The sequence below is a fragment of the Populus nigra genome, chromosome 8 (genome assembly GCF_951802175.1).
Source record: "Populus nigra chromosome 8, ddPopNigr1.1, whole genome shotgun sequence".
NCBI classification, from domain to species: Eukaryota; Viridiplantae; Streptophyta; class Magnoliopsida; order Malpighiales; family Salicaceae; genus Populus; species Populus nigra.
In genome coordinates this window covers 21,605,025-21,632,331 of record NC_084859.1, presented here as the reverse complement: position 1 = coordinate 21,632,331, position 27,307 = coordinate 21,605,025, and the positions used below count along the sequence as shown (strand labels likewise).

The 27,307-nt window shown below is 34.1% G+C and overlaps 2 protein-coding genes, 1 long non-coding RNA gene and 1 pseudogene across 4 annotated transcripts; 3 read left to right on the top strand and 1 right to left on the bottom strand.

Annotated features, from left to right (window-relative positions):
* The first annotated feature begins 5,095 nt into the window (after window positions 1-5,095).
* On the top strand, window positions 5,096-7,437 carry LOC133700629 (protochlorophyllide-dependent translocon component 52, chloroplastic-like). Its single transcript, XM_062124208.1, has 7 exons — window positions 5,096-5,637; window positions 5,721-5,908; window positions 6,013-6,098; window positions 6,180-6,337; window positions 6,407-6,592; window positions 6,708-6,895; window positions 6,991-7,437. The coding sequence occupies exons 1-7, from the start codon at window positions 5,098-5,100 to the stop codon at window positions 7,226-7,228; spliced, it is 1,584 nt and encodes a 527-aa protein (XP_061980192.1). The 5' UTR covers window positions 5,096-5,097; the 3' UTR covers window positions 7,229-7,437.
* Window positions 7,438-13,811: 6,374 nt separating this feature from the next.
* Window positions 13,812-16,839, top strand: LOC133700796 (cytokinin riboside 5'-monophosphate phosphoribohydrolase LOG8-like). Its single transcript, XM_062124455.1, has 7 exons — window positions 13,812-13,959; window positions 14,050-14,147; window positions 14,277-14,307; window positions 14,397-14,496; window positions 14,607-14,677; window positions 16,286-16,429; window positions 16,517-16,839. The coding sequence occupies exons 1-7, from the start codon at window positions 13,864-13,866 to the stop codon at window positions 16,589-16,591; spliced, it is 615 nt and encodes a 204-aa protein (XP_061980439.1). The 5' UTR covers window positions 13,812-13,863; the 3' UTR covers window positions 16,592-16,839.
* An 844-nt stretch (window positions 16,840-17,683) lies between these two features.
* Window positions 17,684-20,122, bottom strand: LOC133700795 (uncharacterized; annotated as a pseudogene).
* Window positions 20,123-22,681: 2,559 nt separating this feature from the next.
* LOC133701180 (uncharacterized) lies at window positions 22,682-25,320 on the top strand. 2 transcript variants are annotated; one of them, XR_009843522.1, is made up of 4 exons: window positions 22,682-23,104; window positions 23,872-24,186; window positions 24,303-25,064; window positions 25,144-25,320. It is a non-coding gene; the product is annotated as an uncharacterized LOC133701180 (long non-coding RNA). The 2 variants fall into 2 exon arrangements; XR_009843521.1 differs by having other exon boundaries at window positions 22,682-24,186.
* Window positions 25,321-27,307: the final 1,987 nt, after the last annotated feature.

Genomic DNA, 27,307 nt, shown 5'->3' with positions numbered 1-27,307 from the left:
AGAGAGAAATTGCATCCGAAATTATAAAAAGTCTTGAAGGTCTCCTAATAGTAAGAAAAGATGTGGGACTAAAATGTACTCTCCAAACAACTTGCAAAGCCATCACCTATGTTATACATGATTTTCACTTCAGTCCTCTGTCTTGCAATTCAACCCTTCCTCACAAAAAAAAATGCAATTTGGTACTAATTTGAGCTCAAAAGAGCTCAATTGTACAAGATAAGAATTTAAGGACCAAATTGTAAATGTTTAAAAAATCAATGCTCCAATGCACAACGCGTGTTTCGCGAGAGAATGAATAGTGTTTTGTGCTACAGTAAAAGCACTCCCCCTTCTAGTTTCTTTTAATTTTAATTCTATCAGCCACTGCTCAGGAGCTTTCAATTGAAAACTGAAAAACTATGAGTTCACTTAGACTTTACAAGACTTTACAAGAGTTCCCCCGAACGTCCGTCCAGAGAAAGATGGTAAAACAAAACACTTTTTCTCCAAACAGGTTGGTTCATAGAAGAAAGCTAGCAGTGAGAGGATGCAGCGGTCAAGAATCTGAAAAGAAGACAGGAAGCCTAAGTTTCTCATTGACTCTTGAAGAAGCTGGTCGGTCTAGTTGAAATATCCGGCTTAAGCACCCATGAAAGGCTCTTATGCCGTTTTAGGATAATATTATCCCATGGATCATAAGCCAACAGATAGTTTTTCATGCAGGAACTCCAACACTCATAGTTGCCAGATCCCAGCAATATTTGGGGAACAATTGCACTTGCCATGTGTATTTATAATCCATATGTCGCAGCTCGATGGAAGTCGTGGTACGGAGGGGTCAAAACATATATCATGAAAAATTAATTAGAGAAAACTAGAAATTTTAAAAATAAACCTTGATTCCAGATATTCAGATAGATAAAGAGTTAATTGTGATTAACCCTTAAAACATTTTTTTTAATTAAATATTATCTTTACCACCAAGTATTTTCTCTTAAATTTATGTTTTTAATCTTCATAAATTATCCTAATTATTTTTAGCTTATATTTTTTATTTCTTATTTTTTTGGAAAGTTCAACATCGGTTTTTAGATCCGTCTTTAAAAATAAAAAATTCATCAAAGATACAGTCATTAAATCTTAAAACAAATCTCGTTAAGATTGCTAAAAAAGCAAATGAGTGTAAATCGTGTTTAATTTTGAATCTGGATATCAGTCCCTTTTTAAAAAGGAAATGTACAAAAAAAGAAAAAGAAAAAAGAAACTAATGTAAATGTAAAATGACAGTTTTTGCCGTTGTCTATTTACTTTCGAAAAAAAAACGTGTTTTTTTTTTTATGTAGACCCCATAAACTAATTTATTTGAGCAAGTTTTAAAAAACTTAATAATTTTTTTTTGTTTTAAAAAATAAAGAATAACAAGAGAGTATTTTTATTTAAATACTACCACCAAATAAAAAGTCATTAGCTAAATGACCTGTGTGAAAGTCACGTGTCAAATATTTTTATTTTTTATAAAAAATTATATGTGCGGACTTTTTCAATGTATTTTGATAGTTCAAAAAATATAACAAATCAAAAAGTTTGTACACACATGTAATCAAATAAACTAAGAATTATATTCGTTAATAAATCAATAAAAAATCATTAATAACACTTATAAACAAAACTTGAAAAACCAAGAGATAAATGTAGATTAAGATATTGAATCTTGAAAAATAAAACATTAAATTGATTGAATAAAAAAAAGAATAACATGTAAGGCTACACATATTAAGAATATCATCTAAAAATAAATATATTTTATTTTAAAAAACATAATTTATTTATATAAAAGATAAAAACAAAACCATAAATGAACTAGAAAAACAATTCTAAAAATTAAACACATAACAAAAAAATCAATAATTTTTTAAAAAGGCCCCTACAAAATAAAAGAGAGGAGGTGTTGTTTATTTTTTTGTTTTTAGTTTTTTAACCGGTCAGGTCACTTTATTTCTTTTCAATTGCATTCTGTAAAGTTATATTTTCATGGCAGTCATAGTTATCAAACCCGGCCTAGAGATTGACCTAGTTAAGGGGTCGTGTTTCGAGTTATACAGGTTGACTTGGGTCAAACCAGAAAAATTGAAAAAAATATATTTGAGGTTTTAATATTTTATATGAAAAAATTAAGAAACAATCCATGTGGATATAGACTATACATGTTGTAAATAATTAAGTTTAAAAGATATTATCTTATTCTTCTTAATTGAAGTATTTAAACAAAAAATGTTTATTATCTTACATAAAAAAAAACATAACTTTTTTCTTGTGAATATAGAGTATATATATCAAGGGGCTTCAAATCTCATATTAAAAAAATAAAACATTCTTCTAATATTTATATAATAAACTTAGAAATGAGTTAATAACCAACTGAGAAATATGAAAAGAAAAGGTCTCTAAGTATAAGAAAAAACACATTTAAAAAGAAGAAGAAGGGGTCTCTATTGGATTGACTGGTTTACTCCGGGCCAATTACAGGCTCGAATTTTGAATGAAACAAACTCGACCAACGCTATTGGGTCCTGCTGAACAGTAGAGCTCAACTCTGAAAGAAAAGAAACTCAACAACCCAACCTTAAATGAAAAAAATTTATCATCACTAAAATTTTATAAAATATAAAAAAATTCTATAAATTTATTTTCTCTTTACTGCATGAAAAAAATTAAATAAAAAAAAGGAAAAAAAATCTAAAAACACAAAAAAAATAAAATTAGACATATCTGGATTGACAGCTAGACCCAACAACTTTTGACATAAAACAGAAAAAACAACCTTTCTCAACAATATTTTTTGACTAAAAAACAGCAAAGACAATACCCATATAACACTATAGTGTCATCCACAGTGTAAATAATTTATATTTATAGTGTGGTCTACAGTACAATAAATCTATTTCTATAATAAATATACCATATTTTTCTCAAATCTTTTAAATTATGTTATAGTTATATGATGCGACACGTTGTTCCCCACCCTGTGAATTTGAATATTTTTTATTCGAACTCTTGTAAGATTGCACCGTCAAAATCTTAAACAGACAATCTAAAAAAAGAAAATTGTTTTTGTCTTAGATTTTTTCTTTTATGTTAAGACAATTATTTGTTTATAGAATGCTTGAACGTAAAGAAAAAACAAACTAGAAAGGTCAAAGTGTTTTGGGATAGACTTGGCTGTGCAAGGTCCAAAGGAGGTTTTCATATATTTTTTCTGACCATGGTGGGAATATATGCAAACAGTAATCACTTAAAGCTCTCTCTCTCTCTCTCTCTTTTCTTATTTATAAGTAACTACACACACACACCTTTTGCAGACATTGGAAAATCACAAGAAACTCTAGTCACATGGTAATATGTTCATCTTGTATTCAGGAAGCAAAAAACAAGAAAAAAAAGGGTCGACTAGCCTAGAGAGACATCTTTTTCACAGAAAAATCAAAGCCACAGACAAGTTCTGTGTTTTTTCCCAGGACACCCGATGTTCATGAATGAACAGTTCCTTATTCACATGGATTCAGACACTTGAAAGGCATGGTTTTCTGTTGAAGAATTCAACCATCTAACTACCAAGGGTCTCTCTTCTTTTCTCTTACACAAAAGAAAAATCTAGTGATCTTTGCAGATTTCAAGATTATTCAATCTACAGGAATTCCAAAAGAGCCTTGATGTTTTCAGATAATCTTAAAATGTTTACTTCGCCAATTTAACGTCTTGATTTTTCTCTGATCAAGATTAATTACTTATAGAAAAGAGCTTGCAAGAACACATTAATTAATCATGACGAAAATAAAACAGAAGGGAAGTGCTAAATGCGTTTGATTTCTCCCTTGATGAAGCACAAGTTTATGTAATCCCTTGATGAAGCCTTGTGGACTTGATTATAGAGTTGACTGGGTTTATCCTCCATTGATGAAGGCTGTGGAAGCGGTCACCAGATGAGTCCAAACAGGCACATGCCCACATGCAAGTCACTTGCAAAACTCAAGATTCCATAGACTTTTAGCTAGTGAGAGAGAAGACGAAAATAACATATTGTGAAGCAAAGTAATAATTATATTCGATCCACTCCTGCGTAAAAAAGAATCGGTGCTTCGCTATAATTTATCTAACAATTTTTTTTTTTTTAGTTTGATATGGGTGTACTATCTAGTTTGCACGTACCTCGACTAATCTCATGGGTCCTGAAATTAACGATCATGTAAGCCTCCAGTAGCTATCATATAAACAACCACATGGTTCGAACTTGAGACTACAGAAAAAGTAAATTTCTTGATTCCAAACTCTTACCACTATATTATCATCTGGATGGTTTATAATATTAGTATTTTTGCAAGGTATTACTGTCCAGTGATGTTATTGTTTTCCCTTAATTACTGGTATTAAATTATCCTGGTGACCTCTACTCTATGAATAAAAGGGCAGACTCCCTCCAAGCCCCCTTCGTCTTTAGCCAAAGGCACTCTCTTTGCCAATAAATAAAAGGGAAGCTTTTGAGAGGTCAACCCACACGTACCTTTCCAATATCCCCTTTCTTCTTGTTTTTCCTCTCTGTTCAATCTAATTACTAGAATGCCCCTCACCATCCCCTCATTTTTCCCCATAAAACAAATAATCGTAATAAATTGAGTCGGGCATAACTTAGTAATTAAAGTTGATTAATATTTTTTTCTTCAAAAACTACGGTAATGGTACGAGCGAGAAATGAGGATTTCTTTTGACTGTCAAAGGAAAAAAAATGATGCGGTTTCCTGTCATAAATCTTGATAGTAATTGTTGAAAAGCTCTGTTACTAATCATCGAAAATAAAATATACACAAGTATTTGGATGAACATCATGATTCTTTATTGATTCATCACTCTCATCAACACTTTTTAATTTTAAATATATATTATTTCTTATATTTATAAAGAGATTACAACTCTGAGCTATCTCTCATGATGTAATAACAAATCTAAATATCTAATTGAATAACTAAGCCTACCTTGCACAATAAGTTCCCTTCAAATACTTGCACCACTGAACACCCCTGCTCTTTACGTTCTCTTGCATGAGCTCTAAGAGAAGCAGCCATGGAAGTTGCAGTAAAATCCTCTCTTACATCAATTCACGCCCCAATTTCAGTACGCGAAGCCCCATTCACCAAGCCGAAGTTGTTGAGTTTTCAGTTCCATCCAAGACCCAATTCATCTATCTCAAGAATGCTCAAGAAAACACCATCAAAATCCAAGCCCTTCGCAACCATGTCATCACCAGTACCATCCTCTGTTTCAACAGAGTCCATGGAACAATCTGAGGCAGAACTTGAAGCTGCCTCTCAAGAAGAGAAGTTTGACTGGTATGCACAGTGGTATCCAGTAATGCCAGTCTGTGACTTGGACAAGAGGGTGCCACATGCAAAGACGGTGATGGGACTTGATTTGGTGGTGTGGTGGGATAGGAATGAGAGTGAATGGAAGGTCTTTAATGATTCTTGTCCTCACAGGCTGGCACCATTGTCTGAAGGAAGGATTGATCAATGGGGACGGTTGCAGTGTGTTTACCATGGTTGGTGCTTCAATGGCTCTGGTAACTGCAAGTTCATCCCTCAAGCACCACCAGATGGTCCTCCGGTAACTAGTCCATAGTGTTAGAATATATTGAACGTACGCTTAAATGGGAGTTTGATTCACATTTCCATCAAATCATATCGCAGGTCCACACATCCATGAAAGCATGTGTTGCAGTTTATCCAAGCACAGTGCATCATGACATTGTATGGTTTTGGCCTAACACCGATCCGCAATACAGAGATATCATTACCAAGAAACAGCCTCCTTTCATCCCAGATGTGGATGATCCATCATTTACCAAGACTATGGGAAATAGAGATTTTCCTTATGGGTAAGCAAAGTTGTCATTTGCACTCAAATCTACATTTTATTTCTATTAATCTTGGCTGCATTTACAGAATTATTTGTTGCCTGAATTAATGTTTACATTTTCAGATATGATGTCTTGATTGAAAATCTGTTGGATCCTGCACATCTTCCCTATGCTCATTATGGACTAGTAAATGCACCAAAACCACAAGGTATTCTAATGCATTATGTTCCATTGATTTTTTTTTGTCATGATGAAGTTTATATAATTATGAGCAAGAATTTATCTGCAGTGAAGTCTGATAGAGAAGGAGGCGGTCCAATTGATTTGAGTGTCAAGAAACTAGATAGTCAAGGTTTCGTAGAAAATCAAGATCACTTCGGTGATACGAAATTTATTGCACCCTGTATCTCTTATGCTTCTAGTAGTCCTGGTGATGCACCAGAAAAGGTAAGCATTTATTACTGATTTTCCTGCTCTCACCATCTTCTTTGACATGCAAATTTCTTGGATAAGCAGGGCTCGATGCAAAAGAGAATGGCCTTTGTTTTTATTTGCATTCCAGTTAGTCCAGGAAGAAGCAGATTGATATGGATCTTTCCAAGAAACTTTGGACTCTGGATAGATAAAGTTGTCCCACGATGGATTTTTCATCTGAAATACAACCTGGTTTTTGATTCAGATCTGTATCTTCTTCACATGCAGGTGGTTTTTCTGTTTATGATAACATAGTTATCTTTTGCCATATATCCTGGCTTGAATCGTAGCCTGCACTTAATTTGGTAGTATATGTTAACTGAGTAAAAAATTCGGTTTGCAGGAGCGCAAGTTCATGGATGTTGGCCCGGCAAACTGGCAAAAGGCTTGTTTCGTGCCAACAAAGTCTGATGCCCTTCTGGTTGGTTACAGAAGATGGTTTAACAAGTATTCTGGAGGTCAAGTTGATTGGAAGGGAAAGTACTGCGGGGCTCTTCCTCCAACTTCACCAAGAGAACAGCTGTTCGACAGGTAATGACTGTTACATGCAATCACAGATGAGGATCCTAGATCTCAGTTTGAGCAACTTTCTTGACTGTCTACTATATTTGGAACTGGTTTTTCAGGTACTGGTCCCATGTGGTAAACTGTCGCAGTTGCAATGCTGCATACAAGGGTCTGAATGCACTAGAGGTGATTCTGCAGGTTGCTTCACTTGCTTTCATTGGGGTTGCTGCGGCAACCAAGCAGAATGCCAATACAATGGTAGTCATGGCAGTAGTATGCTTCGCTGGTTCAAGATGGTTGGCTCGCTTCATCTCCAAGAACTTCCACTACCATGACTATAATCATGCTTTTCTCTGAGTTCTGTTGAAAATATGGCATGGTTGCATGATTTTCCATGTCTGGGCAGAACTTTGCTCTCACATGTGCTGCTGTAGAATAAACTTGACAGCTGAATAAACTTTAGGTCAGTGTAGAGTTTTCTTGAGATTGGGGTTTGGGTTTGGGCATCAAGTTCTTGTAAGGTATTTTCTACAGACACTGTATGTTACATTTCTCGTCTTCCTTTACTGTGTTTGAGACTTGCACAAAATACAGCCGGAATCAAAATTTAGGTTGTAGAAGCATCGGCCATTCTTGTTAAACGTGGCCCGGTTTGACATGTTAAACCAATGATCTTGAACAAACTCAAAAATAGACCAGCTAACACTTGGAAGGGCATAGAAATAACTTAACAAAACCCCAAATGGCATACACAGCAAAAAGAAAAAAGAAAACAAATGGAGAGCAAATAAGGCAAGCCAAGTCCAATAAACCCCTAGGCATGCATGAAAATTGCAGGACAAAATAATGAAATGGCCGAAACACCCAAAAACCAAGCCTAAACATGGAAGTTACAGCCAGCCCACGATATACATGTAAGAGGAGCACAGTGAGTCCACAACGTTATTGTGTTTGATGCATGATGCACACCCTCAGTCAACTTTAGATGTTTTTTTTTTTTTATGAGATTTAGGGTTTGGTTTCTTTCTTTAAGTGTTGGATTTAATAATTACATAAAGTTTAATCTGTTTTCTCTAAGATGAATAAAATTAGATTTATTTAATTAAAGCTTATTAATAATTAAATCTAAATTCTAGAGCAAATTACAAACTGTATAGAAAGCAATATATAAAAATTAAACTAGCATGCCAATAAAAAATATTAAAGGCTTTAAATTATTAACAAATCAAACTATATTTTCTTGTTGAATTGTAGATTATCCGTTTCAGCAGAAAATAATAATAGTTGTAACAATTATATATATTTTTTTAAGATAGATCTTATTCGCTGATTGGTGCAAGCAAATTGCCTTTTAGAATTCTACAAGCATACAACTTGGTGGAAAAATTAAGAAAATCGACCTTTTTTTTATTTACATTAAACTCGAAAAACTACAAAAAAAAAAAAGAACAGATATTTAAGAGTTTCTCCCTTTCTAACGTGGAACATAGGCTATATACACATATATAGACATTGGAAGAGAAGAAGAATTTCTATTTTTTTTAATATGAGACATAGTTTCATGGTTGAATTTTGATATATTGCCGACTCTGTTAATTTTCTATTTATATACAACTTATTTTTTATATTTTAATACCTCATGTTATAGTTCCAACAAAATTCTAATTAAAAATGAATGTATTTAGCTTTTAATTAATTCTCAAAAATGTCTAAAAGCCAACTTTTCCACCATCTTGTTCACAGGTCCTGTTCTGATAATCGGATGACAAGGATCCACGGGAACCCTATGAACTTGGAAGATTGGCTGATTCCGTTCCCATTTTTTAATAGCGTTCTCCGATTAGATACTGGCTTGCACTCTGCATCTGATATCCAAATGAAGTTCCTGATGGAGCATTCTTGCTTGTTCACAATGGTGGCTGTGGTGCTTGAATCTTGTGTTCGATAGTTCACTGACAGCAGATTCTTTCATATGCTTCTATAATGACTTGTCCAGGAATTCCTGAGCCTAACAACCCCAATCTTCCTAACTATGGATTGCAAGCAAATATACAAATTGGGGGTTCGCATTTAGTAGATGTGAAATCAGGATCATGATATAAGAACCAAGATGGTGTTCTGCAGATTACTTTCCCATCAACCTGAGCTGGACATCCTGTTTCTGGTAGTTGTGAAAGTTCCCTCAACACATCATGGCGAGGCTCATCATTTTGTGTCTTAGCTTTGATTGCCTCTAACAGGAGTCTCTGTTGTCTTCATGTCCCTAATCAATCAAAGTGGCAAGATTAACATATGCGGCATGTTCAAGGTATCCGAGGAGTTAAGAGAGCAGTGATCAGAGTCACATGCCACAATTGCCTAGCAGAGACAAATTAGAGAACATCTAACCATCATCACATCTTTGTTTTCCATCAGTTTTGGTGATTATTTTCTGAAACTTACGACCAACAATAGCGGGGGAGTGGGATTATTGTCTGAAGTAATCTATTATTTTTCTACCTCGTACGACAACCACGTTAAAAAGTGTTTGATTTTGACAGCTGAAGTTACTTGAACTATTTCATGAACAAGCAATTATCAAATATAGTTTTGTGGCAGACCATTGAAATTTCCATTTAAAATTGTTCATTGCAATTAACAACGGGAAGCCATTAAACAAAAACGAGACACACATGATTGCTATAACTATTGTAAATCTTCCCTTTGAAGCACTCCCGAAAACCTTTTCCAAATCATGTACCTGGTAGTAAAAGTAAAATGATTAAGTTCATCTTAGGCATTTCGATATATTTCCTCCCTCTGCTGCCAGAAAATGGTTTATCGGATCCCTTTATTAACATAAAATCGTATTGTGTGTGTGTGTGTGTGTCTCTCTCTCTCTCTCTCTCTCTCTCTCTCTCTCTCTCTGAGCTAGTGCTTGCAAATTCAATTTAAATCTAATCGAGCAGTTTGGAAGTCTCCCGATTTGGTTTTGGTTTTTTGTCCTACTTTAATTTTGAATTAAATAGTATAAAAATTAATTTAAAATAAATCATTCAATTTAATAAATTTAAAGACAACTTAAATAATAAATAAAAACATATCTTAGCTTTTAAAAAATTATAAAATGATAATTTTTTAAAAAAATATTGATATGATGTCAAATTGAATTGATCTCAGTCACTCTGTGACCTGAGTCATAGACTTTAATGAGTTTAATAACTTTGTTGTTTTTGTAAATTATTATTTTTATTTTTATGATAAAATTAGATGCTTACAAAATCGAGCATCAATTCTAAAAAAAATATTTATTTGAAATCATGATAATCCTATAGAAAAAATAAAAATAAACCATGAATTCTATTTCCCAACCAATCCAATATTAAAGAAGAATGAAATAAAAAAACAATTAGAAAAATTAAAAGATCATAAACTAAAAAACAAACATATCAAGTTTGATAGGTAAACTCGCTAAACCTGTGGATCGGATAACCCGGGTCAACACGTCAAACTCGCAAACTGGGTAATGAATTCCATCAGGATTAATAACTTGTTTTTTTTAAAATTATTTTTTGTGTAACTATATGATAACAAAAATAGACGATTGCAAAATTGAGTGTCAAACCAATACTAAAAGTTTTTTTCAAGACTAAAATAACTTCATAAAAAGTAAAACGAAATAAATTATAAAACTTATTCTCAATCAGTTCAATATTGAAGAATAAAATTAAAAAAAACAGATTAAAAAAGAAAAAAAAGTTAAACTCGTTAAACCCATTAACAGGTTCATGGATTTTTCTAAAATTTAATAACATTTTTTTTTCGAAACTACTTTTTTTTAACTATATAATAAAAAGAAAAATAGACGATCATATAATCAAGTACAATTAGTAAAAAAAAAAATCACGGTCAAACCCGTCAAATCCACAAACCGGATCATTGGCTCTATAAAATTTATCATCCTAGTTTTTTTTAATTAAATCTTTTTAAAAATAGATCCGCGATGTTAAAATATATTTTTGAATACCTATAAATATATCATGATTAAATTAAAAAAAAATCAATAACCAAAGTAAGAAAGAGGCTAAAAGGTGTGTGTGTATATATATATATATATATATATAGTTATTATTATAATATTCTACGGTGGTACTGAGTGTGGGGCAAAATATTTTGTCCTATTTTTGTCCACAACTTTTAACTTAATAGTTAATAGTATGTCGGTAGCCCTGATTCTTTATGGATTTTGTTTTCTTTCTTTCTTTCTTTTCTTGATTATTTATACAGAAGATTTATTAAATCATTCGGAATGTATTAGATCGATTAATAACTAAACATATTGTTGATGTTAATTACTTTATCACATAAAGATATTTTAATAACTACACTTAATTAGTGTAAGCTTCAAGTACACAGTACCATTAGCGTACGTGGCAATTAATTGCCATGATTATCTAGAGCAATTAGATGCAATATCTCCCCAATAAAATCAGTACTTAATACACTTTTCTGGCATAAGACGAATGTCCGAGTCTCTAATTAATTCTCTAATTATTTATTAATTTTTTCTACTATAATCTTTAATTGGGGGTTCGCCTCCTATATATATATATATATATATATATATAAGTAAGATTGAGAAGATTCAACTTCCAGCGTTAAAAGAAGATTGAGAAGGCAATGTTTCTATTAGTTTAAGTAATTAATTAATGGCTTTGATATATTACCTAATCTTTAATTGTTTCTATTAATTTAGATAATAGTGGTTCCATCAAATATATATTAATTTGTTCTGATCAGGATGAAAAGAGGGTTCAACATAAAATCCTAGCTTTGAGCAGGCCGAAGCCTTTGAAAAATTCAAAGGAAATAGAAAAAGAAAAGAAAAGAAAAAAGAAATCCCTTTAAAAAGATATGGATATTGACAGCACCTTTTTCTTATTAAGAAAGAAAATAGAAAAGTTGAGTTCAAATTAAAGAATTAAAATAATGTTTGTGTCGGTGGTCCAATCATGTTTTAATTTCAAATTAATTTTTTAATAATTTTAAATTACTTTAACACAAGTGTTGATATTAAAAATAAAATTTTAAAAAATTAATATTATTATTTTAATATATTTTTAAATAAAAAATATTCACGTTACCAAAAACTTCCCCGTAGTCAATGACGCCGCCTCCTTCCGTTTGCGAGCTGTTCTTCGAGGATGTGTGTGTATATATATATATATATATATATATATATATATATATATATATATATATATAGCAAAGCTAGCTTTCATCTGTCACATATGAGTGAAAAATATTGATAATTGATGAAGTAAAAGAGAGAGCGTAATATTTATTACACTCTTGACAACTAATTCAGAAAAAGTCAAGTTAATTAGGGAAAAAGGGTTCTATATATATTACATCGATGAAGTAAAAGGTAGCATAAGTTTATTCCTTATTAGAGAAATATAGATGCAGAAATATTCTTCCATCAAATTATATATCAAGTATTAAAAAATAATATAAAATCATTATTGATTATTTAAGATTCAAATAATTAGTTGATATACTATTATAATTTAATTAACCTAATTCCATACTCTTTATCCTTCTAATTAAATTAATAAAATCTTAAAATAATACATTTGTGAGTCTATATAATTAATTTTCAAGTAAAAGATATTTCATTAGAAGAAAACGAATAACATCAAATTATAATTAAAACCTCATTTAATAATTTAATTTCTCAGACTAAAATATATTTTTAATTAATACAATATTTGGCTAGACAAGAAATTAAGCATACCCTAGTTAGTAAAGTTTGATAACAAAACTCCATTGATTAGCCAGCACAGAAGGGCTACGCAGCAAGAATTTCCTGAAATGGTCGTAGGGTATGCCTATTTTTCGATACAAACCATCCACCAAATACAAACTCAATTTGTAACTTTTTTTATATTAACATTTACGTTTGAATCAGCTTATGTATATCTCAATTAATTTTATAAATTCTAAAATTAATGATCATGTAAACTCCAATAGGCCTGAGGTTTGTGAGACTTGAACTGATAATTTCTAAAAAACAAATCTAAAATTTGACCAGTTAAACTATACCCTTTTATAATTAATTAGATTTATTTTTAATTCTAAAGAAAGAGGAGAGGAGCCTATATCTAATTCAAAGAGGGAAAAAAAAGAAAGAAAAAAGAGCAATATATATTATTGGTGTGCCCGCCAAGCAAAATGGATATACAAAACAAAATATTGGAAAGAAAGGCAGAATCTTCTCTGACTTAAAAAGAACTGCATTATTGTTTTTTGGATGGACCATGAAGCATCCATCTTGGCTCCCATGTCATAGGCCCTATCCTATATGAACAGTCGTTGATTGCTCAGTGAATTGTCTTTTTTAGTCCTGTAATTTTCAATATAGTCATAGCTTAGTCCTTCATGTTTTAAATTAGTTCCTTGACTCTTGTTGATTTATGTCTTCTTGAAATGTCAATTCGTTCTCTCTAAACACTTATAGTGTTGGTTTTCGTCTAAGGATTTAAATTGCTCAATAATAAATTTGAATAATTTAGATGTTTGAATAATACATAACAGTTTAAAAGGTTGTATTTAGTTAATGTCTAATATTATAAATAGATATAGATAATACAAAAACATATTTGGATGAAGAAACATATGAAATAAATATGTTTTTATAACAATTTTAAATAGAATTTAACAAGGAAACATGTCTCTTCTGTTTAAATTTACGTACAGTCTCCATCTTTTCTTATCCAAGACAGAGCCAAACGTTACCTTGAATAGCCAAGAGGCTCTTTTTTGTTTCTGTAGCTTTTCAAATATGAAGGACCAGGTTATAGTCCTATTGAAACTCGGGGACTAAGATATAATTAATTTGCTCTTGATTATTTAAGCACTTCTCTTGCTATATAATACAAAAAAAGTGTGTAGACTTGTTGAAGGACTTTTGTATCGTGATCAATTCTGTGGAGGTGAATAGAGAACCAATTATGGGAAAGTTCAAAAGTGTTTGTGTCTTTTGTGGAAGCAAGTCAGGGAATAAAAAGATATTCAGTGATGCAGCCCTTGATCTTGGAAGGGAGCTGGTTAGTATAGTACTCCTCACTCTCTTTCTTTCAGCTTTTTTTTTTTTTTTTTGAATTTGGAGGGTATTTTATGAAAAGGGGAATTCGCAGGTTGAAAGGAAGATGGATTTAGTGTATGGAGGAGGGAGTATTGGACTGATGGGGCTTGTTTCTCAGACTGTTTATGATGGTGAATGTCATGTCTTAGGGTAAGACACCAATATCTTGAATCATGGTAAATGCTTATATATATATATATATATATATATATATATATAGTCATTATACTCTTAATTCATTTCGTTATTAATATTTTTTTGTTTTTGTTTTTTGGATAGTGTTATCCCAAGAGCTCTTGTACCGATTGAGGTATGTGAACCCTCAACTCCACACTCACTTCACTCTTATCCTTCTCATGCACATGCATGCTTGCATGAATGATTACGATTTGTTCTCAGATTTCAGGTCACACAGTTGGAGAAGTGTTGATTGTATCCGATATGCATGAAAGGAAGGCTGAGATGGCTCGGCGAGCTGATGCTTTCATTGCTCTTCCTGGTATTTACATGTTCAAGTCTCACAAGCTTCAAGCATTTTTAGTGTTGATGAAAAGAAGATTGTTAACTGCTTACTGTTCTCACTGGGTTTTTTTGGGTCAATCAATGAAGGAGGGTATGGAACCTTTGAGGAGTTGCTTGAGATGATAACATGGTCTCAACTTGGAATCCATAACAAGCCAGTAAGTAATTAATTTTGCATCTGTTTTATCTTCATATGATATCTTCTACTTGTTACATAGAGAAATTAATCCACGTACAACTTGTAAGAATAATATGTAATTTCCTCGAAAGAAGCAGCAATGAGCTAGCTAGCTAGCAGCCTCATCTTTGAAAAGCGCCTTTAATTCCCATGGTTAAGAAATTACAAGTTTTGTAAACGATCGTATACGATATTATAAGTGGCCAAGTTGTAAGGCAAGTCAGAAGTACCCTACTAGTTAGCCTCCACTTGTTATTGTTACTAATGAAAAATCCAAGATCCAATCTCATATCTATAAAAAAAATGTATTAGTAATGCAATTTGAGTCATTATAATGCTTTTGACATTGATTAGTTGATTGGATTAAGGGGCTAATTAATCTTGAAAATATGATCAAGCTCAATAAGTTTATATGAGAAATGGAAATCGGGATCATAATATACACAATTATGGAAGATCATATGAAAGGGGTGGGGGTGTCGAGATTGGTATGGTGCTGAGAGGAATGGGATGTTTTTTGTTTTTGGTTTAGGAACACGGATTGCATCGCAGCTGTGCCCTCGTTCCCATATGAACATTAGCTAGGATTCAAGCTCCGGTAGGTAGCTGGAGTGCTAAAACTTTTAAATCCCATATTTCATAAACCTAACACTGATCAGGAAACGGGATTAAAAGGCCATGTTGATGATGTTGAAAAAGCTAATCACTTTTCTAAAAGCTATTGTTCCATTAAAAGTTATTCAAAACCATCAAATCAGGGAAGATATTAGCAGTTTGTGACTTTGTGGTTATCAGTCTGGCTATTGGCAGTAAACTTGACAATCGTCCAAATACTGAGGGGGCTAGCTGGCTGGGGGATCATGAATAAGACTTGACACCCATTTTTAGGCACGTGGTTAAAGCTTAATCTTTGCTTTAGCAAGTGTTTGTTTTCAGTGTTTTTAACTGCTCATTGTCAAAGCAATCAGTAGGAGATGCAATGTATGCAACTCAAATGAAGTTGAGCCTTAATTATTTGACAAGAAGTGATAACAGGGCAAAGGGAGGCTTGACTTTCTTAGCTTCAAGAATTTTAATTTAATGTTTAAATCAATCATCTTCACCAGCAACTAATTTGTTTCAATGCGTGAAAGATAATATAAAAATACTCTGACTGGTTAAAACCAACGTCGGTGTTAAGCTCACATGATGGTAAAGTATTTGTGACTGTCTCTTAGGCTGCTGTGGGATTTCAAAATTGACTTTCTACATTCTCTACAATTGGCTTTTAGGGTGGTGATTCATCTAAGTGTTTTTTTAAAAAAATAAAATTTTATTATTTTTTTCTTTGCTCGAGCAAATTAATATTTTTTAATAATTAATGGTGTGGCAAATTACCTCTATTTAGGTGTGACAGTATAAGAAAATGGTGTGGCAAATCACCACCCTAGCTTCTAAGAACTTACATGAGGTGCAATTGTTGTTCTAGGATATCAGCAGGGGGGTTGGTGAAATTATGTGGAATGAATTTCAACGATTTCTTTGATAAGCATTGTTGAATCTATCTCTCCCTATTTCTCAAATTAATCGGGGAAAAAAATAAATACAGGTGGGTCTATTAAATGTTGATGGGTACTATGATAGCTTGCTTGGGTTTTTTGACAAAGGCGTAGAAGAAGGATTTATTGGACCTTCAGCCAGGAGCATTGTCATATCTGCAAGGACGGCTACAGAGCTAATCCAGAAAATGGAGGTACAGACATGCACTTCTCATCTCATATGCTACAGATTATATGCCGGTTCTCTTGCTTTAACTCTTTGTTTAATGTGTTCTTTGTAGGATTATATACCTCTCCATGAACAAGTAGCACCAAGTCATAGCTGGAAAGTAGAAGGGTGCAATGGAAATTTGTAGCTGTTTGCTTCTTCAGATCTTCAAAGAGGAAAAATATTTCTCTTCTTGTGATGATAACTTTACAACTGATTTCTTGAAGTGCGTGTGCAAGCCTCCCCAACGTAAATTGAAGGATATAATGCACAAAAATGATGTATTAAATAGGAATAAGTGGTATTTATGCATGCAAAACCCTCTTGTGATGGCTATATTTTTTACTTCAAAATGAGTACATCACTTGGAAACAAAATGCAGACTAGCTTTTGTTAGTTTTTGGTGTAAACCGAGATCTCACAGAAGATGCTTTGTGGTTGAAGTGCTCATCCTGGCACTCAGGACCATGCCTGGGTTCTCACAGCAGAGTTGATTGCAAGGCAAAAGCAGAAAACATTCACTTGCTTTAAGCATACAGAAGTGAATGATAACTACTAGTTCTACTACTGATAAAATCACACGTACAGGCCATAAACATCTCAATAATCTCACATACAAGCATCACATAATTTCCTGTAATTTTCATGAGCTATGATCACTACTCATCAAAGTGGAAATAACGCTACCTGCTAGTTCTGGAATGGTACATAGTCGACACTGCATGCAGAAGCAGGTGCAGGAACGTCCTCATGAAGTTCACAACAAGGAAACAGGTAAGTTTCTCACTCCGCTTCTGTTTTGGATTAGCGTAAAAGATGATCTCTCCTGTTTCAAACCTTCTTTGAGTAGTGAGATATACAACATGCAACCAATTTCGGATGAATTAACGAAAACCTATAGAAACTCCTTCTCAACCTTTTAACAATCATTTATAAGAAATCCAGTATATTTGACTTCAAAAACATCAAATGGATACGCCACAGGAGATGGGAAACAAAAACAGCATTTGTTCACATCTTCAGAAGATAATAAAGGGGCAGGACAAATTAAATACAGATGCATGCACAGCTTGCTATCAGTGTGATGAAATGAAGAGGTTGTTGATTCACTTTGAGAAAAAAGCACAGAGCAGATAAAGACCACAAAAATGAATTTATATTTTACAGATATAGAGTTGTCATGATCAACAGGAAATTCCAATGGCCAATGAAATAAAAGAACAATCAAAGAAAAAAATAAAGGTCTAAAATGAGCTCAGTTTGTATCATTCTGTGGCTGAATCAAGAAAACGAGTGACATGAATCATTTTTATGGAAAAGAAAAAAAGTAGCACCCAAACCTCACTAGCATGTATTGATTCCATCCTTGCAGTCGCTGATCAAGTTAAAAAATGTTTCCACGCGAGTTTTTGCTCTGAAAAGAACCTCAGTATCCACAGCAACTCTCATGTATCCGTCAAACTCAACTGGGTGACCATTATTCAAAAGAATTGTCTCATTGTACCAATCACTTGTATTTGCCCACAATTCCTTGTAATCACCAATTAAATGGACCTTGAAGTGAGACCTCAATTTATCAAGTAATTGTAGAATGGCTCATTGGTTGCTATATACAGATTCCTCCAAGGTTGAATCATCCCTTGAAGCTTTGTAACAAGCTCGTAGGGTGATGTATCGGCATCCAAATGTGGCCAGAGCTCTTTATTTTGAGCTTTCTCCCCACGAACCACATGTACCAAAATCCCAGTCCATTCTCCCACTGATGTCTGTAACTATATTCATCAATCTTTTTGATTTACAAACTGCATAACACGGTCTCTGAATGTACTTTGCAACCCGCCCTTCACACATCCTATGCCAATAATTTTCTGGCTCCTGACCATCAAACTGCCTCCATATGATTGTGCTCTTAACTTTCCTTGGTTGCATTGGTGTCGTCTTATGGGCCACAACCTTCTTAACTGGAACTTTCTTCTTACGGGAGCGATTCCATTTCTTCCAATCTCTCAAAAATTCACCCTCTTCGGCAATTGACGCCGCCTCCTTAAGATGCTCAAAGTCAAAATAAAACCTAAAATCCGTCTACTCCTGATCCTTCCCATCCGGATTATAACTAACTGCCAAGCACATGCTCAAGTCCATGACAAATGTTCAAATACATGGCCTCCCCAACCCCCATAAGAACTCACACATGTACTGATTCATTCCCTTACAATAATCCCCTCCTCTAGAATAATACGAGTACTTCCCATTTCTAAAGTTCGTTTCTGATCCCAATCTTGGGATTGTCTCATTTATCTCATTGTCCTGAACCAATGGTGCAGCTTTCGGATTATTTCTACCACTCCTGGAGGAATTAACTCTAATCCTTTTGGCGTTGAAACCAGAATGCCAACCATCAGCATGCACAATTTTGTAAGAACAATTCTCTTCAATTACAAACTTAAACCTCCTAAAATCCCTATACTTCCTCTACGACTTCTCTTTCTTATTCCCAAACGTCCATGACACGTCAAACTCATCCTGCTTCGATCCATTAACCGGAGTTTGATAATGCAAAAACACAACTGACTTAAACAGCCACAAATTGAACTTCTCAACCGTAATCAAAACCCTTGGATCCGAACAATTCACTACCTCCAAATCCTCACGACCAGATGACTTGAGGGTCATATCGCTCACTTCCTCCTCCTTTCTCTTGATCACCTCCTCAGTAATTGGCTTGATATCAGCAGTAGGAGGGACAGCAGGGGCAGTCCCAGTTTGCAAATCCTCACCAGTTTTGACAACAGAATCATCAATTTTAAAAGTGGCATTCTCAGTTTGTGTGAAGAGTTTTGCGAAAGCTGGAGCTGATTCCAGCCATGGATTTGGTGGTTGGTATGTGATTGCAGTAACAGTAAATATCAAAACTGAGACCACAAACACTGAGAAGCATAAATTACTTGTCAACTTTATCAGGTTCTGCCCTATATGATCAGCTCCTAGATTGGTTTCTTTCATGGGTTTTCTCTAGCCTTTAAAACCCAAATCCAAAATCTACTCGGATCTTGAACTCAACCAAAAAACAAAAACAACCCAAGTTTTCTGAGACCAAATCCAATAATGGGTTACCTTCAAAATCCAATCTTTTCTTAACTAATAACAGAATCAAGTACAGGCAAAAACAGGAAAACAAAGCAAAAAGGAGACCGTTAAACAAGGTTTTACTTAAATTGAAATGAAGAGAGTGAAAGCAGCGGAAGAGGATGTACCGATTGATGAGGTGAATTTAAATGGAGAGAGTGAAAGCAGTGAAATTCAGTGAGATCTAATAGGAATTCAGCATAAAGTTATGAACTTCAATGGAGAGGAAGAGAGAATGGAGTGTTTGTGTTGAAAGTGTGAAGCTTTGGTTAGAAGGAAAGAACAAGACTGTCGTCAACTGTGATTTTTTCTTGTCTGAAAGTGAAGTCAGACAAGAGTGACTTGGAGACAGAAGGACGTAGAAGAATGATGATGGATTATTGGAATTTGATTGCAATAAGTTTATCAAAACTCAGATTTTGAAAATCTGAACCATCCCTATCTAATTAGAACTAGAAACAAATTAAATATTTTTTAACCACATTTATTTTCAAGTTATATCCAAGGCTAAATTAGGGTAAAATATGCAAGATGACTGGAAATTTTTGAATTTGGATATGATACTCATAAGAGTGAAGTGTGAATATTGTCGTAATTACAATTTTATTTTTTTTTATTTTTTTTATCATAATGGGTCGATATCGGGTGATCTACTGACTTTCGAAATCAAATCTCATATTTACGCTACTTTGAGGTTTTTATCTTCGTACATCCTTGTATTATTTATTTCGTAATATTTTTTTTCTCTCTTCATTTCAATATTGCGTATTGCAATTGTGTCGTCATCATATTTTCTTATTAATAGATAGAATTAAAATCGTTAGAATATTCAATCATTAACATCACAATGTGTTGATGTATCCAAAACAAAAAAAAACCAAAAAATGAATCTGTCTCATAGTAGTTGCACAAATACAATCTTCTTGATTTTGATAATGAATCATGAAATTTTTCTTTACTTATTAATAATTTTGTTAAAGAATAATAATTGGCTCAAAAAATCTTCAAAGTCTAATCTGGAGGTTTTCTAGAGCTGCTGGTTACAATGAAGCAAACCTCTTATAAAAATGAGCTTGTAGATCATCGTGTAGTTTTACATGACAAGCACCGTCAAGAGGGGAGCCTAATTCCTACAGAAAATCAATCAGTACGATCAAGAAAAAACAAAAGAACTAAAATAATACTGCAATAAACTCACATTTCTAGATAGATATTTCATATCACCTCTCGTGTGTCCTGTCGAGGGATAGAGCACTAATCAGTAGGGTGTGCCCTTGAGTTAATCTGGCCCAGTACGCAAAACAAATGCAGTGAGTTGATGGAAAATCCACAGTTTTTCAAGGATAAACTTGACAGACAGTTGAGTTTAAGATCAGCAAACCATCTGCTCGTAGCTGTCTTGCAAGCCAATTTTTATTCCCCCAGCCTCGGAGTATACCTGCAATACAAAATGAAGAAATCTACTTCACAAACTTTCGATTTCCAACAGTATAACAGTCATTTCTTGTATGCTTCAATAGCAACACTCGGCATGCCTTTGTTTTTTTCTTTCGAGTTCTCTTTTTCTTAGATGACTTGGCTGAACAGTTATTACAGTTCTCTTCTTCGAAGCCGGGAAAACCAAGAACATCCAATGTGTTGGGCTCTAAAACACTCTTAACAGAGTTATTTAGGCCTATACAATTTTCTAAGGCTTCCCCTGATGTCCGAAAAGTTATAGCATAAGCCTGTTTTAGATGAAGATTTGCATAAATCAGTGAACATTGTACCCTATAATGAAGAAGACTGTTTGATACACTTTATCAGCAGCTTGACTAATCCTTCGTCCAACGCTTCAATGTGCAGTGTGAGGGTATGTTGGAAACACCAGGCATTTGAAGAGCAAGAATTGCGTGTTTACAGAGAAAACCTCTGTATTCAAAAGAACGACATAAACAACAAATATCCAAGGCCGCTTTATTCCATGCTTACAAGAAAGTCCCGATGTTCTTCAAAATCATCAACTCGAAAGTTAATAGATGCCTCATCTTCACCTTCCTTTCGAAGATGACATGAAACTAATCCCAAAACCTCAACCTGGAATTTCTAGAAAATGGCATCTGTATGTAATGTTGATGCTTGTTTCTCAAAAGATGAGATCTTCATGCAGGCTGTTTGTTTTATGTTTCAAAATCAGCTTTGGCTTCCATCTCATACCTGTCTTCCGAATATGCTTTCTACTGCTCCATGAACTCCTTGAATGTAGCTTCCTTGTGAATAATGTACTCGTCAACAAAAAAAAAAAGAGGCAATGCTTCCAGATTGCTCAGTTGTGGACATTCCAGATTTCTCAACCATCCTGCACCATCTCTTTTCCGACTGCTCATCTGACCAAGACTGTTAAATACTTTCGTTGAATTTCAACATGAAAATTGCACTTTGACTAACAACAACAACAACAACAACAACAACAACAACAACAAAATAAAGTTGAATAAAATAGACTGGAATTGGCCATTACTACACAAATTGGAGGACCAATACGGGCAAGGCTGCAAAAGATGGCGGTTAATTTTGTCAATTAAGGGCCTAATTAATGAACAATGAAAGGTTTAAGAGTTTAAAATAGCGATTTGGAGGAGCCAAGGATTTAATTGAAAGTTGAAAGGATTTATTTGGATTGGTCATGGGTTTAATTGAAAGAATAATCAATTTTCAAAAGGAAATTTGGAAAAAAAAATTAAAGGAATTAAAAGTTTAAGGATTTGATTGAAGCCTGGAGTAGCATAATTAATTGAACCAGGGGTCAGATTGCAAGAACTTTAAGATTTAAAGGTCAATTAAGGGTCTTATTGAAGAATTTCAGAAACAAGGACTAGAGTGGAAAAGCAGCCAGACTTGGAGAAGCGAAGTTTGTTAAATCAAGGACTAGATTGCAAGCAATTCAAAGTTTAAGAGTCAATAAAGGACAAGTTGAATGATTTCGATAAGATAGACTGCTTTGCAAAAGGAGCTTAAATATAAGGATTCTAATTGAAGTACCAGGGATGCAATTGAAAGGATCTTAAAATTTCGGTAGTAATTGAGGGGTTTGAGTCGTTTGACCAACCAACATATCTCTCAAGAATAAGGAGTAAGGACTGAAAGAGAGTTGAAAACCATTAGCACATTAGGGATTACTCAAACGACGTCGTCTTGAATCCTTGTACATCGTCTTCTACCAAAAGAAAACAGAGAGGGTCTGGTTCGCTGGATGATTTCCAGACCTTTCTACGCTCTTTCCCTCGCACAAATCGAACCAACAACGACCCAGACCCTTAGTTTTGATCAGCCTCTACAAGATCAGATGGTAATGGATGGTTTATCTCATCTGCATTGCTCTCGAGAAATCCATAAAGACATCATCCCATTAGTGTTTCTTCAAAACCAGTTGAAGAAACCACCTTTCACCCTCTTTAATACCTTCACACCTCAGTCCCAAGAGTACCAGCTGGAATCGTCAAGGTCCAAGTCATTCTTGCATTAAACTTCACTATCATTCTCCATTGATCTGAAGGTATAATCCTTTCAAATCCTCCTGGGTATAGTGCATAGTGGCATACTACTCTTTTAAATTTCTGCTTGAATAAGTATGTGATGTTGATTTGATCTTGAGTTTTTGACCCGTTATTATGCCTTAGATGGTTATTTGAATATGTGTTTTCAATGGCTATACAGTATAATACCTTGTGTGTTTAGAGGATTTCTAAATGTCAAAGATATGGGTAGTCCATAGTGGCATGCTGCGGTCTTGTTCTTGGGAAACTGTTCATAATGTCTGCATGTTTCTAATGGGAATGACTCCAAATGGAAGGATAGAATAAGGCTAATCAAGCGTTCAGATGTTTATCTTGCATTTTCTGAAGTATGAATGTTTTGGAAGACCATTTTGAATAATGATCTGAAATTTTGTATCCAATGTGGACATGTCCTTGTCGAGTTGGTTTAAAAGTTTTATTTAAATTTCATCAAGAATGTTTGATTTAATCTTCAAAACATTAAAGTTTCTTTTACATTTTGTTTATGGGTTAAGTTGAGTCACATAAAATCTGCATTATCCGTATTCAGTTCTCATTAAGGATAAGAATAAGAATATGGAAATCTATTAACGTTTCGATTTTTTGTCAAAATTTAGAGTAATGTGACCATTAAAGGAAATGCAGAGAATTTTTTGTCAAATTTCTGTCATATAAAATTTATTTATCGAAACCCATCTTCTTACTGCCCGTATTCCGAGACAACAAAGTAGTCAAGATATTGAGCCTACAACGTTGAAATCTTCAGGCTCTTGAAAGACAATTACATTAAAAAGAACTGCTAGTTTTAAGGGGGGAGAATTGGAAAGAATGATGCCAATCACTGGCTCTCCTTGGGAGAAAGAGATGGTTGCCTCTACTAAGACAGATAGAATTGACAACAAAGAGATGGATAATGAATCCCTAAACGCAGATGATCATAGCGTAGAGACGATACGGAAATTGGGAATTTTTTATCCCATCGTCCCAAACACCAAGCTGCGGTGAGATTGCTGAGAGTTTACAGAAGCTACCCAACGAGGAGAATACTTGCAGATTGGGAAGTTCTTGTTGAGCAGAGATGGTATGTATCTATTGATCAGTACAAATTAATCCTGGTTTTCTTTCTTCAAACAAAAACATAAGAATACATGCATAGCCTTGTTCTAACACAAGTCTTCGTTACTTGTTTAATCACAGGTGGAAACTTTTAGACTTCGTTGAACTCCAATGGATTTCTATTTCATTCTTTGATATGAAGAAACATGAAGCTGCCATTTCTAAATGGTCAAGAGCCAAAAGGAGAGCTGGATGAGTTGGAAAAGGCTTGTCAGTTGATGAAAATGCCCAAAAACTTATTGATAAGCACTGGCTTGAAGCGGACAGTAGACTGTCAAATTTATAGGGTTTCTGCAGTTATGACTTGTTGCTCTTTATTCACTCTTAGAGCCTGGTTGTTAGTGCGAGCACTAAAAGCTTCAATTTGAATCTTTAATGCTTTTAGTGTGGTGCACCGCCCAGTCCACCACACTTGCAAACAGGGTTAAATCTCGCTTTGTGGCCATCCGCTCCCCTCGCGAATAAAGGAGATGGAGCAGCTCCTCTTCTTGCTCCCAGCTTTCCCGATGAGATCAGGTTTCCTGAAACTTACTAATTCTGTATCTGTTATGTCTTTTGCTTAAAACAGATCGATCCACGACATCGATATGGGCATAACCTACATTCCTATTTTGAGAGATGGCTTGATTCTATAAGCAGACAGCCCTATTTATACTGGCAAGTTTCTTGGATCCTTATTGCTGGACTTTCAATTTTAGACATGATCAAGATTTCGAAGCTGAACTTTCATATGCATGCTTGGTTTGGAACTGAAGGCTAGATATAGGAGAAGGCAAGGAAGTAAATCTTGAAGAATGCCCTAGATCAAAATTTCAAAAGCAGTGCATCAAGTATCTTGGTCCAGTGAGACTCCATGCACTACATTTTATTTGTATTTTAACCTAAATAAAATGCTTTCACTGATAAACATCTACCATTACAGATGGAAAGGAAGGCCTCTGAAGGTTGTTATAGAGGATGGGAAGCATCTCTATAAGGAGAGCTAAGTGGATTTTTGTCCTCAGCACATCGAAGTTGATTATTTTTTTGTCGTCGCACTTCAAAAAGAATTAATAAACATAATTTCATAACCTCAGCACATCAAAGTTGATTCTTTTTATCTCTTGATTTTATTAGCCCCACTTGGAGGTCGCAAGAATCCATGAAAGCTTCGTATTTTTTTTCGTCTCTCCTTTGTTTAACGTACCTGAGAAACATAAATGGAGAAGCGGAGAATTCTAGAGAGAGCATGGGATTGCAAGATGTTAAGAAGACATTCAGCATGTCAGAAACTCAGGATTGGTGAGAATGGTAAAAAAATAAATAAAGAAAAGTAAGGAAAAGATGTCTATTGAGGGGCCAAACAACATGAAATTGAAAGCCAAAAACATCCTCAATAAATCGGCAGTATTGAGGAATATAGGAAATAACTCGCTCGAGAGTGAGATAATCCGCACAAACTCGGGAAATACGCGAGGAAAGTGGGCGATTAATTTCCAAATCATCGGAGAAAGAACGTGAACAGAAGTAATCGGTGTTTAATTGGAAAACAATTGGCCGATTACTCTGAAGCACCGGGAACAAATATAAAAATCAGTGATTAGTGAAAGACTCGGCGAACGAAACGTGGTCACAATCGGCGATTAATTAAAAAACAGTCCGTTCATTGCTAGTCGGCGATCTTCTAAAAAATAAGAGGCGGTTTTTAACGAGGAAGGTTGTCGATTCATCGGCGATCTTTTTTAAGTTAATGATCGTGAATTCCTCGGAGATTTAGATGAAAAAAGGATCGGAGGTTACTCGGCGATCGTTTGGATTGAAGAATCGGCAGTCCCCCGCCATTCTTTTCAAGTAAATAATCGGCAACTAGTCAAGTGAAAATATCGGAAGAGGTTTGGGCTTTATAGGCTTCTGTCGCTTTGTCTTTGAGCCTTGAAAACATCACGCCTTACTCTGCCTTTAATTTTTATTTCAAGGACTTTGAAATAATTAAATTGCTAAAATGTAAAATGAAATTTTGTTATGAGCTGAACCATAAAAGAACCAGTTGAAACCGATCTCTTAGCATTAATATAAGATTTTCTTAGTATATAATAAAGATTTTTTAAGTAATGTGTTTCTTAAAGAAAGTTATAATCTAATAACTTTGTCATTTCTTAATTACTTTATAATTACAGCAAAATCAAATTATAAAATGCAATTACATCTCAAGAGGTATTTTATTTTAGGTTGAAAATCACCAAATCCTAAATCACTAGATTATAGGTGGCTCAGTATTAAAAGGTTGGGACTAAAAAGTTTGTTCTATCTATAATTTTAGGTTTGAGCCCTATGATTGCTCGTATGATAGTCACTAGAGGCTTATATAGTCATTAACTTCAGGTCTCATGGGATTAGTCAAGTTACGCGCAAGCTGGCCCGGACAAGCACATTAATAAAAAAAAAATTATAAAAATTCTAATGATATGACAGTTAGCTGCTTCAAATAAAAATTCTAAATCATGTCACGTGTAGGATTATAATATATAGAAACAATATTAAATTAATAAAAGTTAAATAAATAATTTTTTAATGAAAAAAAGAAAATTTAAATTGAGATTGGAAAAAAAATAAAAATAAAAAGGAGGCACGTATGCAATAAACAAGTCTAGCGTGAACCCGTATTTTCTTAAACTTGGTTCTATTTCACTAGTTCATAAATAAATTTATTAGGGTTTTTGCATGATCCTCTAATATCAGATACAGTAATAATGCAGGAGCATCATCTTCTTCTTGGAATGGAGATTTTGGTGGCAAGACCTGTTATGGAATATGTCTTGCCCACTGGTTATGTGACCTGTGCTTCATTTTATGGAAGCCTGGCTTCATCAAAATCACAAACTGACATCACTAGATACCACTGAGAAAACTCATCTAACTTCTCCTCTTTTTCAGCTGGTTCAGGTTCTGCTTATGCTGGGACTGTCCATGGTGATATGGTGGTAAGGAGCTTGGACTTTGATATATTTTTATATAACTAGTGAAAGTGATGAAATTGGAATTGAGAAAACAGGGACTCGTGCTCTACTTCATTCTGTTCTCGTCTAATCATGCCTTACCCTGTCCAA

Bases quoted from the DNA above. Each gene is read 5' to 3' on its own strand.
- LOC133700629 (XM_062124208.1), top strand. From the start codon at position 5,098: ATGGAAGTTGCAGTAAAATCCTCTCTTACATCAATTCACGCCCCAATT. The intron at 6,099-6,179 runs GTATTCTAATGC...ATTTATCTGCAG, and splicing joins AAATGCACCAAAACCACAAG to TGAAGTCTGATAGAGAAGGA. The intron at 6,593-6,707 runs GTGGTTTTTCTG...TTCGGTTTGCAG, and splicing joins TGTATCTTCTTCACATGCAG to GAGCGCAAGTTCATGGATGT.
- LOC133700796 (XM_062124455.1), top strand. From the start codon at position 13,864: ATGGGAAAGTTCAAAAGTGTTTGTGTCTTTTGTGGAAGCAAGTCAGGG. The intron at 14,148-14,276 runs GTAAGACACCAA...TTTTTTGGATAG, and splicing joins GGTGAATGTCATGTCTTAGG to TGTTATCCCAAGAGCTCTTG. The intron at 14,678-16,285 runs GTAAGTAATTAA...AAATAAATACAG, and splicing joins TTGGAATCCATAACAAGCCA to GTGGGTCTATTAAATGTTGA.